The sequence below is a fragment of the Miniopterus schreibersii genome (assembly GCF_964146895.1).
Source record: "Miniopterus schreibersii genome assembly, chromosome: 11".
Lineage (NCBI taxonomy): Eukaryota > Metazoa > Chordata > Mammalia > Chiroptera > Miniopteridae > Miniopterus > Miniopterus schreibersii.
Window position 1 is genome coordinate 36,998,164 of NC_138111.1, and position 15,860 is coordinate 37,014,023.

Here is a 15,860-nt window from a genome sequence, read left to right on the forward strand (position 1 = left end):
TCACAGAAATAAATCCTGTACTGGTTGATAGAGCCTGATAAGTTGGTTGTATATGGGGCTAATAACACCCAAGTGTTGACCTCCGGCAACCTGGCCATCAGTCGACATCTCTGTGTCCCATGCCCATGTGGTATTTTAACCCTAGCCAGCTCTTCCCCAAATAGGTGCTTGACACTGAGGTAAGGCAGTGCATGTCCACACCAACCAGTGAGAAAGCAATGCAGAGCTTTTTGCTTAGGGCCAACGCCAGAGCTTGAATGGCTTGAAGTGCTACTTTACAGCGGGGCTGTAGCAGAGGCTATCTTATAAGCATAAACATTCCCTCCCTCCATCAGTCACAGGCAGAACCTCGTGAAATCTTCTTTCCTCCTCCTTACTGCAGAATATTTCATATCTACTATGGCTTTTGAAATTGAGTGTATCAAATGGAATTGGTTTTCCAATAGCTTTCCAAGAGCCTTTTCCCCCCCTCAGGTAAGTGGATTTTAGAATCTTCTTACGAAGTTCTGAATTCTGAGTAAAAAATTAATCCCAAACTCATATCTCTAGGGGAAATCCACTGAGGAAGATCAATTTTGCACAATTTCAACTCAAAATAGAAAAGGTGATTTCGAAGACTTACCTAATCTAGTGAATGCTAACACATTAGGAAAGCTTTATTAACGGAGGTACAAGCATGTAGTGACTAATATTACACAAGTACTATAAACAGATATGCATAAGTACTTGAATTGAGCATATATACGTGTGTATCACATGTTTATATTTGTGTAGAGCCTTGCTGATCACAAAGTACTTTTGTCTGCATTATGCATTTACTCCACTTGTGGGTCATCACTGCTTGAGCATGACAGTAGGGTGATTACAACATATTACAAGGTGATTTTTACTCCATCTTTGTGAGGTTGTTAAAGGATATCTAGAATGATATGGATTAGAACGACCTTAGCAAGAAACTATAGGGTTCTTTGTCCCAGGATGCTCTAGAATAATTCATGGCCATGGACTGGTGACAAATCAAGTTGATTAGTCCAGTTCCTGTACTCAGGGTATTCTTTTTTTGAGATAGAAGGCAGAATTCTGGAAATAGCCTCTTGGGAGATATTCTGCGGGTGGCAAAGAACAAGGTGATGTTAAAATTTCAGAGGAGTCAAGCAGGTGCCTCTTCAATAACCAAGGTGACCTGTGTAGGTCTGGGGCTAAGGCTGGTCCCTTAGTAGTCAAGATGTATCTTCATTTTATAGTTTCCCTTTTTGTCTTAAAAGGGGTGTGGGAAGGTAGTCAGGTTGGAGTGGGCCAGAGAGGACAGGTGGATTTGCCCTGAAGCTCTGCCTGTATAGCAGCTCGTTCTTTACATTGATTACACATGAACTTGGGGTATTTTGGGGTTGGCCACCACCCTCTTCTTGAGCTGCCTCTGACTGTCTTTGATTTTGTTTTGTTGTTTGTTTGCTTTCAGGAGGGTGGTTGGAGAGAAGAGGCTGGTGCACCATCCTGATTTGAATGTAGTTATTGAACGCATAAGTGTCAGGGTCATCTAGCCCCGTGGGAAGTCCCAAATGTCGTCCTGCTTCTTGGGAGGGAGGTGTGGCTGGCTACTGCCATAGGCAAGTGCTTCAGGATTGCCCGGTTGCCTGCAAATCCCCTCCTCTCCACGACCCTACCTTTCTCCTTGGGAAGTGGCTGTAACAAAGGGAATATTTGTTCATGTGGCCAAAGCTCCCACCAGGAGCTGGGAGAACAATAATCCTTCAAAGTCATTTAGTTCAACCACCTTATTATTCGTATGCAGAGACTGAGCCTCAGAAAGCTGAACTAATTCTGAACAAGCTCGCATGGCTCGTATGTGCAGTCAGGACTCTGCATTTCAATGTCCTTTTCCTAAGCTGCCTGAGGAGGGCTTGTGGTTGGGGTGAGGGTGGGAGGAGGTGTTAGATGACAGTGGCAGCTCACAAGACGTCCCTCAAAGTAAGAAAGGAAGAACTAAAGACACTGGGTTTTCCTGTTTCCATATTGCTTCAATGATTTTCTCACAGTTTAGTCTACATTTATTCATTTTAATGACTAACTAGGCAGTTGCTCCTAAATCAAAGGCTACCTATGTTTGATACAGGTGCGATCAGAGGACATAGAACATAGCTAGAGTTAAATTCTATTCTCTGTGCCATTTCTGAATGAGTAGTTAAATATGTAGAGATAGAGAAATGCAATTTACCTAATATACATATAAATATGCATAAACAGATTAAAGCAGTTTAGAAAATATTTATCTGTAGAAGCGTGTCATTAAAGCTGCTACCTTAAGACCACAGCACACACTGGGGTTCTTAATAAGTAACAATTGAAACATCACCAACTTTTATATAATTCCCTGAAATAAAACAGCACTACTCCTATTTTTATGTTTCTATATAGACTTGATTGAATGAAGTTGTACGCTACGGGGAATAGATCACTTTTAGGCCAATTCCCTTCTGTAATCCTCTCTATTAACACTCAACTTCTGTAATAGGTGAATTTTTAAAAAATATGTCTTTATTGATTTCAGAGAGATGAAGAGAGAGGGAGAGAGAGATAGAAACATCAATGAGGAGAGTGAGCCATTGATTGGCTGCCTCCTGCACGCCCCCTGCCAGGGATCGAGCCAGAAACCCCGGCATGTGCCCTGACGGGGATGGAACCTCGATCTCCTGGATCCATAGGTTGATGCTCAACATCTGAGCCACACCAGCTGGGCAAGAGGTGAATTTTTAAATTTCTATTTTCATTGCTTAAAATTCCAGGTTCCATAAATAGGACACAAAAGAAACATGAAAGTAAATCTATATTTAAGATTATACAGGAGAGATCAATTAATGTGCATTTCATTGTCTTTATCTGGAGAGATTTACTGAATAGAACTGCAAACTCAGGTGATGTGCGTAAAAGGCAACTTATCCCCTTCGCATCGCAGCCAATTCGATGGCATTTTTTCTTTCTGTTTTTAAGGGGATGTTGTCTGGCAGTTTGAATCGCCTTGTTGTCTGGAAACTCACAGATACATTGTCAATCATCTCTGAGCTTAAATGAGCTTCTGCTAAGAGTATTAGTCCTGCAGAATCTCCCAGCCCATCTGAGGGCCATGGTGGGGGGGCCAAAACACCAGCGCCCACGTTCCTTCTCTGCTTGTGTGCCAGATATGCTTTAGCCAGCCTCCTCTCCCTGCCACCAACGGCTGCAGTGTTTTATTTCCAGAGATATAAAACACATCCACATGCCAGTTTGAAGGAAAATTCCAACTAAACCCAGTTAACACTGTTTCCTAAATATTAATTTGAAGCTTACTTTTGCCCTTTTCTTATTTCATGTCTTTTTCTCCCAGGGGATTTTGAAAAACTCAAGGATATAATGTTCAATAGTTTTCTTTTTTTTAAATTTTTGTTCAAAATATTACAGATGTCCCTTTTTCTCCCCAATGACCCATTCCAGCCTGCCCCTCCCCCCCAGTTTTCTTTTACTTACTCACATTTTGTTTTCTATCCCCCAAACTATAGGAATAAATTATTCCTCATAAGAGATGTGGCTCAGAGTAAGCAATAGGCCCCATCTCCCTCCCATCCAGGCAGTTTGTGATACCATCATGCCCAGGACTTAGAGAATATGACCCTGAATTGCAATTATTTATTTTCATGTCTGGCTCCTAGACAGTGAGGTCAGGAACCATGGGCTGCTCGCCTTGAGTGCCTGGCATGTTTTGAAAATTTGTTTTTGAAAGAATGCCCGGCTGTCTAAGGTAGTAGAATAACCCCACGTCAGAATTTAGGCTTTACCTCTTACTAACTCTGTGGTCTAGGAAAATCGCTCACTGTTTCTTAGCCTTAATTTTTTCATCTGCACTATGGGATCATTTCTTCACTGCCCATCTGAAGGCACTGGCCTGTGGCTGAAGTTGGCTAACATGCCTGAAAGGTCTTCCTACATCTTCCCCATACAGGATGTATTATTATTAGGCTCCCTAACCTAGAAATTGTGTAGTTTTTTCGCTGCACTTTTAGAAAGACACGTTGGGTTTTTCTGAGGGAATATTCCTGACTCTGATAACATTTATATAACTGACTTTTTGGGACCTTCATACTGTTGCTTATATAGTTGTTTTATGGTTCTTAGACATGTTTTGATTAAAAGTTTCCAAATTGTAAGACCATACTCTACATGGACTAATAAAAAAAAAACGAGTTGAAAAAACAACTGCCTTAAGATGACCCAAAATTAGAATAATGACTGGGTTCTACAGATTTCATTGCTCTCTCAGAAACTGGAGGAAGCTGACCAGGACTTCCAGTAGCCAAGACTGATGATAAAAATTTCTTTAGTGTGATTCAATAGCCTTGAATTCACCCAGTGAAAATGGGGCTAAAGTCAGATTTTGTATTTTGTCTGCATAAGGTTCTCTCTCTGACAGCTGCCACCAGCCCGATTAGTACAGATGCTCATCAATCAAGTCAAGTCAAAACGTCAGCATGTTCACACTGTGTGCTCCTTTGTAGCATCTATTACACGAAGGCCGCCAGGCAGGCAACGCCACCAAACATGCTTTGCAGTGGGAATGCCAATTAGCTGTGGCTCCCTTTGTTGATGGGAGGAAAATACAGTAAGATGGTTAAAAGAATGGGTTTCGATGTTGCTCAGACCTGGGCTTACATGCTTGCTTTGCTTTTTACAAATTTTGTAGCTTCTGAGCCTCAATTTTTCATTTGTAAAATGGATATACAAATACTCATATAATAGGTATAATAGGATTGTTATGAGAATTAAAAGACATCGCTCAGCACAATGTAGGTGTTCAATGAACAGTAATTATATGACCTGTAATAACAAGCAATGTTATTAAGTAATAATGAAATTAATAACATTTATAATACCAATTATATGAATTATAATGAGGCTTATGCATGATAGATTGTCTTAAGAACTTACAAATTTTAACTCACTTAATCAACACACACAGGTAGGGACTATTATTAATAGTCTCAGGTTTACATCTGAGGCCCGGAGGTTAGGTAAACTGCTGAAGGGAAAAGGCCCACCAGGTTTTGAACTCAGGCAGTCTGACTCCAGCCCCAGAGTTCTTAACCGCCAGCGCTATGCCTCTGATGCCTCTTGCCCAATGATGCTGTTATGGACTCAGTGTTTTAGTGAAATGAGTGGCTGGTTTTTGGATGGTGCAGGAAAGAATAGTGTGTCCCATTACTGTGGCTTGTCATAGGTACCTACATTTGACACCCATAGAAGGAGCTTGTGTCCACTAGGTGGCATTGCTGTTTTAACAAAATGTGAACCGAGTCAACGTTTAGGTTTAAGAGCCTGCTAAATATGGGAGAAGTATCAGGACAATCTAATTGCATCCCTAAAAGTCTGATGGAAGAGAATTCAGAGACGACCTAGAGATATTCTAAAGACTAAAGGTACCTTGAAATAATTTTAAAAATATGCCAGTCCATTTTGGGCATCACCGTCTGTGTAGAAAATCTGGATGAATTTTGAGATTATTTAGTCCAAAGGCATCAGTTCTGAGATGAATAGACTGAAGGCCAGAGAGGAAAAGTGACTTGCCCAGGGATACCCGGGCCTGATGGTTTTGGCTGTATTTCTTTTTCCATACTTCCTAGTGATTCCGAATTACAAGGAAACTGTGATTTTTGAATTCTTACGGGGCTTTATTTTTTTGGGAATGGGGCAGATGGTTGCCCAACAATTGTGAGTTTTCTTTCATTAGGTTTCAAACATGTGTTTCAAATCTACAGCAGACTCTTGTACTTAGACATTAAGGAGCATAGAAGTGAAAAATGGTGCTGATTGTTCCCTCCCTCCCTCCCCCCTCCCTCCCTTCCTCCCTCCCTCCCTTCCTTCCTTCCTTCCTTCCTTCCTTCCTTCCTTCCTTCCTTCCTTCCTTCCTTCCTTCCTTCCTTCCTTCCTTCCTTCCCTCTCACTTGGTAAACCACTAGAGAGAGAGAGACATCAGTGTGGGAGAGAGAGAGAGAGACATCAGTGTGGGAGAGAGAGAGAGACTTCAGTGTGGGAGAGAGAGAGAGACATCAGTGTGGGAGAGAGAGAGGGACATCAGCGTGGGAGAGGTGCATCGATTAGTCTCCTCCTGCACGTGCCTGGACGGGCCCGGGATCAGACCTGAAAGTGAGGTGTGTGTCCCCGACTGGTAATCGAACCCGAGACCCTTCGGTGTGGGGGGTCAACACTCTAACCACTGAGCCACACAGGCCAGGGTGGGAATAACATTTTTACTTATTTTATAAGATGCTTGTGAAAATTAAATGTATGTGAAGTGCCTGTGACCTGTTAAAAGGCAAGGTTAAGGACAGGAATAGTAGTAAATATTTTTGTATTATAGCCGATGTTCAGTTTTCTGTTTCTTGATGTGAACGTCATTACTGATGTTTTGTCAACAACTTCTTTACTCACTGTCAGACCCTGAATTGCTAAAAGAGAGAAATCATGTTTTGGGTTTTATAACCGTAACATTGCTTCTCCCTCAACCAGATGGTGGAAGTAGCCAAGATACATATGGCATGTACTTCATTATGTGCTCACATCAACTTTATTTAAAACACTTGTAGGCTTTAGGCTCCTGCTCGCAGTGTAGACAGAGAAGGTGCCTGAGCACATGGTATATAAGCAATATCAGCCAAGAGTTCCTGAGCACTTACTGAGTTCCAAACATTGCTCTGTTTTACAAGTATTAACTTATTTAATTCCTACAACAACCATGTGCTCTGTGAACGAATACTTTTCTCTTTTTAAAGATGAACAATCAAAAACAACAACAAAAGATGAGCAAACTGAGATTTAGAAACTTGCTCCAGTGCAAATAATAAGCCAGAGTCAGGATCTGAACTCAGTGGCCTGGTTCTTAAACGCTCGTGCTCTGCAGTCTCTCAGGGTGGGATGTGCGGCCTCAAAGGCTCCTGCGCGCTGCTTGGTTTTCCCCAGTACCCTGACCGCTGCAGCAAAGCCTGGTAGCCTCTGCTCGGTTAGCTCTTCTAGGCTACTGTTAACTCGCAACTCCGTTACCCACGAGGCTAAGGTGTTAAACCTACATCAATATTTTTATGACAGATAGTGAGGTCAACTGGTTAAACATTTACTAGGCTCCCGAGCTTCACAGGGTAAAAGAGTTACGACGGGTCAGCAGAGAGCATCCTAGGACAGGACACTCTTGAAGACCACTCCATAGGACTCCAAGGACATCAAGCAGAAAGAGGATTGGGCTGCTGATGCAATCACGCTGTGACTAGCCCTACTCCCAGAGCTTATTTGTTGCTCTTAGGCTCTGTCACACTCCAGGTTGTACTCTTTCATTGCCAGTCATTCCGACTCTATTCCTGTGCAGAATTCTAGAATTCAGATTCACAAGAGCCTTAGAGGTCTTCTGGTCTATCCCCCTGCCTTTACTAAGAAGGACACTGAGGTACCATTTGCTTACGGTTTGTCCCCACTTATCTTAGAGGGAGAGTTGGAGCCCCGTTCATTCAATTATTATATATTGTTTGGAATAATATCCTTTAGTTATCTCACATTAAATAGCACCACCTTGAATCCTTCCTGAAACTTTCCTGTTTATACCAATAACATTTTTCTTTTAGTGATGAACCCGAATTTAACGGAGGGCATCTGTTCTTTACAGATAGCATCTTTCTACTTATAATTCCTTTCTCCCTTCGCTCGAGACAAACTTTCATGGGGCAGGGGAACAGGGACAGTTATTAGACTATATTTGAAAATCAATTCGTTTTCTCACTAGAAGCCATGAATGCAAGTCACCCAACAACCGAAGAAAACGACCACAGAAATAGGACCAAGGCAACTTCCACGCAGGGCTTCCACAGAACGAGCTGGGGGGAGGCTTCCACTTACCGACTTCAGTCATCGTTACCCCCGGCGCTAACTGCCCATTGTTGAAAGAGCTGTAGGTGAACAAGTTGGGGACGGACGTGAGGTCATAGAGGGGTTCCTGCTTTATCTGTTTGATCCCAGTCATGTCAAGTCCCGACTGATCCGGGGACGGCTGGCCGGAGTCCACGCTGTAGTAGCCCTCGGACTTGGGCAGGTCGATGGCGCGCCCATTGGCGTAGGTGCCGCCGGCCTCGCCGTTCAGGGCGCCGAGGCTGCTGCTGATGCCGCCGCTGTAGACCCTGGCGAGGGCCTCGGCCTCCCCGCCCTGCTGCTGCCGCTGCTCCTGCAGCCGCTGCTGGTGCTTCTGCACCTCGGCGTACAGGCTGTCCCTCTGCTTCTTCGACATCCTCCCGAACTTCACAGCTGGGGCGGAGAGAAGAGCAGACAGCACCGCTGGGGTTACCATTCCCCTCAACCCCCTCAAGCCGAGGGGCCCGGGGGGGCGCCCCCTCAGCATCGCAGGCACAGGCGCCTGGCACCACAGCCCAAGAGCCGGGGCACGGACGCTCCGTCGCTGGTGAGAGGCTACATGCTTGGGCATCTCTGCCGGGTTATGTGCACAGCGAGGACGACGTCTAAGCTAGGGAGAAATGTGAAAACGTGCGCATTTCTTGTTGCCATGAAGTTAGGAAGTATATTTTTGTTTTGGCACGAGCATTATCTACTTTCTGACTCACTTCAGTAGAATAGTTTTGCATGTGTTAGTTTAAAAATTATAGGGAGAAAAAACTGAGAATGAGAAACGCTTCGAACACGAAGACGGGAAGGCAGCGTCTCTCTTTAAACTCCTTTCCGTTCCATCCTTGTTTGAGATTTCTATATGCTCTATGTTTAGGTGAATTCTACATTGTGGTGGACTGATTTGATCAATGACCCTGATTTCTCTTACTGACTTCCATTTCTCCTCCATGTAAATTTGCAGGGCCCTTTCGCCTGCTAGGCATTCCTACCCCACCCCTTGGCTCAGGGTCATGTGGCCTGCTTTGGGCCAACGGGATGTTGACATATGGAACACAAACAGAGGCTTCCAAAGTGCTTGTGTGATTGAGTATCTCACCATCAAAACGACACGCCTAACCTAGCTTGCTGAAGGACACGATATGTGAAGCGGGGCCGAGCCAGCTCAGTCATCCCAGCCAAGGCCATCCACAATCAGTCCAGGCGGTGACTGACCTGTAGCTGATGACAGATGAGTGAATGAGCCCAGTCAAGACCCTACATTTAACAATGTTAAGTTCAGAATTCTGCTGTTAACCATAGATCTCGAAATCAAAGCTAACAATGTCAAATAAGTATGCTGTCAAGACCTGTGCCTGGTGAACATCTGAAAACTCAATGGTGAATAATTGTGCCTTTTCCAAGAAATTAACTTATCAGGTCACTGAGCAAACTGAAATACTTTCAGAGAAGCAACTTAAAACCCTACTACCTTTTGGAATTATCAGGCTTCATCCTAAATCACTGACTTTACTGACAATTACTATAATACTATTTTAGAATGAATTTTCCATTTATTTCAGGAATACCGATGAGCCAGTAATTTCAGTTTTATGCCTCTTTCTGTAATAAATGTAGTGACATATTTGGGAAAAATTACAGTACATGACAAAAATAAACCTACTGAACATTCCTAATATATAAATAATTCTTTGTCATTATTCGTACATACATACATTTGTTATATTCATAGACCTATTTCCACAAAGGCTGTATTACTATTCTATTCTCAAATATTAGCGTTCTTCTTACCACTAACCATCAATCAGAATGGCACATATTTTAAGTGTTCGCCCCTCTCGAACTTGAATTACTCTGTTAATGAGATTCACTTTAGTATAGAGGCAGTCTCTCGTTAAACTGCTAGCTCTCAAAAGAAACTAGCACAATGCTGTATACATTGCAAGTGCTTTATAAATATTCAGTGGTGGTGATATTTGCTCATGATAAGCTCTTAACCCTCATTTTGATCCCACACTAGCAAAGAACAATTTTACGCAAAATATCAAAAATCTTTTCATATTTATTTGGATTGTGGGATTCTAAATGGAATGAAAGTTTTGGGAGTAACCATGAAACACAGGCATTGCTTCTTCAAAGACTTCTACTCACTACCACTTGTTTCTGGTTTCAAGATAACACAACGGAAGAACTATCATCTATGGCTTTTCATCATCTTTAGGCAATTATATTCTCTTACTATTCTTGTTTGTAAAGTTCTCTATGTTTACATCTCTCTACTTACTAAGGAAACTGGTATTAATGTAACTCTTAAATTTCAAGGATGTGCCTTTTCTATAGTGTTCTGAGCTTTGCAGAAAAAAAATCTGATTCAATCTACTCAACCCTATTAATAATTTAGAGATATTCCTTCTCTTCCTCCTCCTCAAGTATCATCCAACAGAACTCCCTGTGATGATGGAAGGCTCTCTCTCTTTCCAATATGGTAGCCACAGACACATGTGGCTATTGACCCTTGAAATATAACTAGTATGACTTAAAAACGGAATTTTAAACTTTATTTAATTTTAATTAACTTAAGTTTAAATAGTGACACTTGAATACCATATTGGATAATGCCATTCTGAATAAGAAGCTTACTTTGTGAAACCTGTCCTTGTAGGACAGCTTCTATTTTTTCGTAGGCGCATGTCATTGGGGAAGACACATATTCGATTACTGCAAGGTGTGGGCGTCATGTTTTCTCTTTGGAGCCCAATATCTTCCTCTAATGCTAAACATTTTTCTATTTTTTGTTTGGTAGTTTGTAGTAGTATGATTGGGAACAGTTTCCATTAAATATTCCTGCAACTAACATTTTTGAAGGATCCGGTTAAAAAGAAAAATAAGGTGGTGGAGAAGATGCAATAGGCATATCCGTGCTATCAAGTCACACACACATATACATGCATACCTTCACTTTATTATACACATAAACACGTGTATATATTCCAAGTGGAATTTATTTTTGAGTCTTTGAGTTAAATTTGAACAACTTTGTTATTGCCGAGTTTGTTGTCTCTTCATATATGTGCCACGGAAAGAATCAGTCTTTTCTTCTGCTGGAGCCCCTTCTCTGCATTCCCAACCACCTCTCCCATCCTTGAGCATTTCTCATCGCTACTTTGACAAGATGTGCTCAGGAGGCATTTTGGAAGATGTCTCTGGTATCCTTAGCATGGTCTCTGAATCGAATATTAAGATGGATCATTATCCTTAATCCCCAGTATCCTTAGACACTTTTTCACTTTTACACAGAAATTTATATACTGCAGTAAATTTCTTCCCCTTGAGAATAGATTGTGGCTGTATCCATTGAGTGACCCTCCCTCTCCCAGCACAATGCTTTTATGTCATGGGATTCAGACAGTCTTCCAGATTTTGTGGGCTGATGTCTGTCACTGATTCTTCCTGGGACCGTCTGCCCATTCCTTGCCTATGATTTTGTTTACCAGCACAGACAGACCTACAAGATCCGCACTTCCAAAAGGGGTCTTTCCTTTTATTGTAGGAAGAAGTAACAAAGACAAATACCCAGTGACTTATTCTTTTTGGACAATTATTAATGTTTTTTTCCAGATACTTTCAATTAATATGCTACCTCCATATGGAAGACATAAAGTACAAAATCATCAACTCAAATTCCCATAAAATTTTACTAAATAAATCTTGAAAACCACTTAACCTCCACTTTCTACTTTCCTCATTTCAGTTATGTGGAAGTACAGTGCTACAAGTTCATCCCAGGAGTAAATTTATGTGCTTAGTAAGTCTAGAAAAACAAATAAACAAACAAAAAATCAGTTAGGTAATAAATAGAAAAGTTTGGGGAACTTACATCTCTGCATCTTTAGAAGCTACCTCTAAACTAAAGAGCTCAAAGTCAGATTCTTTTTTTCTTTTTGTCAAATTTATCTCATAGGTGTACTTTTGTGCAAGACAAGTTTAGTTGGGTTGAGAATTAGAGAAAAAGTAAACAAAAATTCAAGATATAACTATTTGGAGATTGCAAGCTAAGGAGTAACAGTTTATATGCTTAGATATCAAGGCCTATGTGGAGTTGAATTTATCCGAATGACTAAAAGGCCCACATTTAACTTAATAATTCATAAAATCCCTTTATACCAAGATGTATTACATGCCAGTTATCCATTTAAAAAAAATCTGGAAGTATTTATTTTCTTTTTGATTTTTGTGGGGGGCTGAGTCCACACCACCTTGCACTTCATTAGAGGCAGTGTGACCAGAGGCATAGAGTCCATAGTGCTTCACATAAAGAGAGTAAGTATCAGGGGCACTGTGTGTGTCTCAGGCTCTAGGTAAAAGAGACTGCCATGGTTCATTAGACAAACATTTAGGTGCCTGCTTTTCACCAGACCCTGAGGATACAGTGGGAACAAGACAGAAATGGCCCCAAGACTCAGGACTGCTCACAGTCTGACACAGGAGTGCAGTGGCCCATGCCAGTGGGGAAATAATTAGTTTAGATGAATGCTTAAAAATGGAAAAAAAGCTAGATGGAATTCTTTGTTTGAGTTTACTTGTCCTCTTTTATTAATCTTATAAGTTCAGTTCTTGAGTCAAACCACACAGTTGGGTTGGGCATGAAGGTGAGTGTACACTTGAGTCATATTCTGAGAAGGACAGTACCTGCACAACCCTTCTAAGACTTGACTTGCTGCTGTAGTGTTTGGGATCTTCATCATGACTCAGAAGAGTCTGCACCCTTATCTGAATAGCTGTGACCTGCCAGTGGAGCTTCTGGGCTTCCTATAGAAGCACATTCTGTTCCTTAGCATCTCCACATACTATGCAACTTGTGCACCGTCACCAAACGGTTTGGTTTTCCTAGGACTTCCCAGTTTTAGCTCTGAAAATCTCATGTCTAAGGAAACCAACCCCTCATTTGCAGGCAGACCTGGACAGGTGGTGATCTTTCAATCTTGGCTTATATGGCTTTCACCTAATCTAGTTAGTTAGCACAGGTTGCTCCACAAGCTACAATAAAGTCTTTACTTTCTTCCTATTTCATAGGCAATACTCTATTTTTATACGTTCTTACTTTTCCTCTTAATGCACTACCAGCATGTTCTATTTTCTCCTTCTTATTTCTAATTCCTTTTGTCTATAACTCCTCCAGCAGCTTAAAGAGACTCCAGCAAAACACCCATTTGAAAGTCTTTATGTAAGAACTAGGAGGGCAATGCCTTACCATCTCTTGACATTCCTAGGGCAAGACACTTCTGCAGTCGGCAGTGTTGGCAACGGTTTCTGTTGGTTCTGTCAATTAAACAATTTCTCTGCCTTGGGCAGGAGTAAGAGGCATTGTTTTGCTGGCTCCTCCTAAAGAATCCCTGGAGGGGAAAAAAGAATGGGAGGGAGATAGATGTATAAGAATGGGAACAGAGACCATTAACATATACCCTTGCTACATTTTCTACAGTGAACATAACTGAGTTTAATTTTTAAAATTCTTTAGATACCTCTCCTTGGATAGCTTACAGATGTTTCTACTAGGGAAAATATGAAGATTTCATTCATTCATTCATTCATTCATTCATTCATTCATTCATTCATTCATTCATTCATTCAATGTTTACTAAAAACCTTGCTAGCTATCCTGTTTTATGCAAAGAAGAGCAGAACAGAGCTTCTGCCCCAAAGAGGAGTGGGAAAGGAGTGGCAGAGGAAAACGATTATGACAAAACTGCTAAGCCAAATATGACCATACTTGATGGGGACAGTAACACAGGTTTATGTCAAGTGCCATGGGGGTGAGGGGCTGGGGTATCGGTTGCAAGAGCAGAACTGAGGAGTTTGGGCTCGGTATGTACCTCTATCTTCCTAGTTTGTAAGATGCGTTTTTGCCCATTTGAAAAATTTTGAATTTGTCCAGAATGCATCTGGAAGGTTGTTTTTTTGAACCAGTGATGTACCTTATAATCAATCACGTCTTCGAATAAGAAAATAAGGCATACAAGCTGTTCAATAAAAAATAAGCAATAAGTAAAAGCTGAATCAATGCTCTCTTCTTGGCCTCAGGCTATAGTGATATAAAAGATTTTCATGTAAATAAGTTTGGGTCCTTCTGGTACAAAAGGAAATACCATGGATCATACATTACCCTTCTGAATAAACCCATGTCTGAGTTTATTAATTTTTTAATCTTTGGATACCACTTGCCTTAATTATTTTATAGAAAGCCCTACTGGGAATGAAACATTTTCTCCAGAGATATGAAAGCATCATTCACCTATTTAATCAGTTTCCCTAATCCCCCTTTACTCTTGAATTGCAACACAGTAAAAGGGCACAGTGCTACAAACAAAGAGGTGGTCTATAGATTTACCAAGAGGAATTTTAGGAAAAGATAACCCACAGTAGCATCTTTTGCAAGAGGAGAACTGGAAAAGTTCCAGGTGGCAGGCCCAATACCCATCTTGCTGAGAGGCCTGGAATCGGTCACCTGACTTCCATCAAACAGCTCCCGTGTCTCCTCAACTGTCAACCAGAGATAGAGTGGGGCTGGGACTAGGTGAGGCTATTGAGGCAATACCGTTGGCCACAGCATTTAAGGGTTGCCAAAAGACTTGGTAATCAGGATAACTTAAAATCAGGATTTTTAACACAGTTTGTTAAAAATCAACACTAATGCAAAAAACTCCCAAGAGTTTGAATAAAGACAGGATCAAGATTAGTATTGTCCTCTGTTTCAGGCTTCCATATAGCCCAGCATGGTACTGTGGAGAGAGCTCGGCCAACCTTATGAAGAACCTCAGAAATGGATGTGTGGTCAAGTATGTTCATGGAGAAAGAGTGCCAACTAGTTTGTGATGTAAGCCCCAAGCCACACAACAACATGCACTAGTTTCATCACCACAAATACATATGTATTATTTATTTAATGGACCAGTGGTGGCAGAATGCAATATTTGATTGTCCAGTTCTGATGAATTCATGAAGCCTCTTAAAATAGAGATCATATCCAACTGAGCCCCAGGGATGGAAACGATGTATTTCATATACCACGAAAGCTGTCAGAAAGCATAACCTGAGCCCATTGGTACTGATGAAAGATAACTTGGAATTTACATGTTGGGAAAGATCGGGTAGTTTTTAATCTTTGGATACTCTAGTGCCACTTACTTAACAAATGAATTGACAGAAAAGACTCTTCTGAAGTCAGAGCTACAGCCTTAATTTAAGGCCAATTTGACATTAATTATGAGGCATTGCTTGCTTTTGTGTTGTTCATTATTGCAAATGAGGTTTTTGGCATGAAAAAGAAATTCTGTTTCAAATTTTATTGAATGAATAGAAATGGGAATAAGTGCACAAGCTGAATTGGTGTTATTTAAAATGGGTTGTTTATGTTGACTGGGAAACAGTATTATAAAAATTCAGAGGTTGATACTAAATGTGCTGACAGTGACATCTTATTCTAAACAGAATCTCTTGAGCTTTCTATTTGGAGGAAAGTGTAGCATATTTACAAATGTGGGTTTTTCCATGAAATTTAAAAAAATAGTGTGGTGTACAATGTCATTTGGACTAAAACCTCAGAGTATGCTCCAGAATAGCAGCATCATTTCTTTGATTGTGGATTCCTCCTTTAAATAGAAGAGATGACAGGAGCCTAAGCACTTGTTCCTGGCTATGGACCTGTTGGAATATATTTGTTCAGTAGTTTGGAAATTACTGTTCTAAATGTTTTGCTTCTTAACATGAACATATCCTCATGTTTGGAAATCAGATATTTTCCAATGGAGCTTTTATGCAGTGAAACACAGTACATCTCCGCTTTAAAACTAGTCTAAAAATCATGTGCACGTGTGTGTGTGTGTGTGTGTGTGTGTGTGTGTACTGTGTAAACTAGAACAGGCCTCTTAAAGTTGCACAATAAACTAACACAGTGG

At 41.1% G+C, this 15,860-nt stretch overlaps 1 protein-coding gene across 2 annotated transcripts in view; it reads right to left on the bottom strand.

Annotated features, from left to right (window-relative positions):
* Positions 1–15,860, bottom strand: part of RORB (RAR related orphan receptor B) — a gene marked incomplete at its 5' end in the record, with an annotated part of 172,747 nt that overhangs the window by 31,688 nt on the left and 125,199 nt on the right. For both annotated transcript variants that reach the window (XM_081151707.1, XM_081151708.1), the window contains 2 exons: positions 7,909–8,310; positions 13,157–13,298. In XM_081151707.1, coding sequence (XP_081007833.1) covers positions 7,909–8,310; positions 13,157–13,298 — 544 coding nt within the window. The remainder of the gene's footprint in view (positions 1–7,908; positions 8,311–13,156; positions 13,299–15,860) is intronic.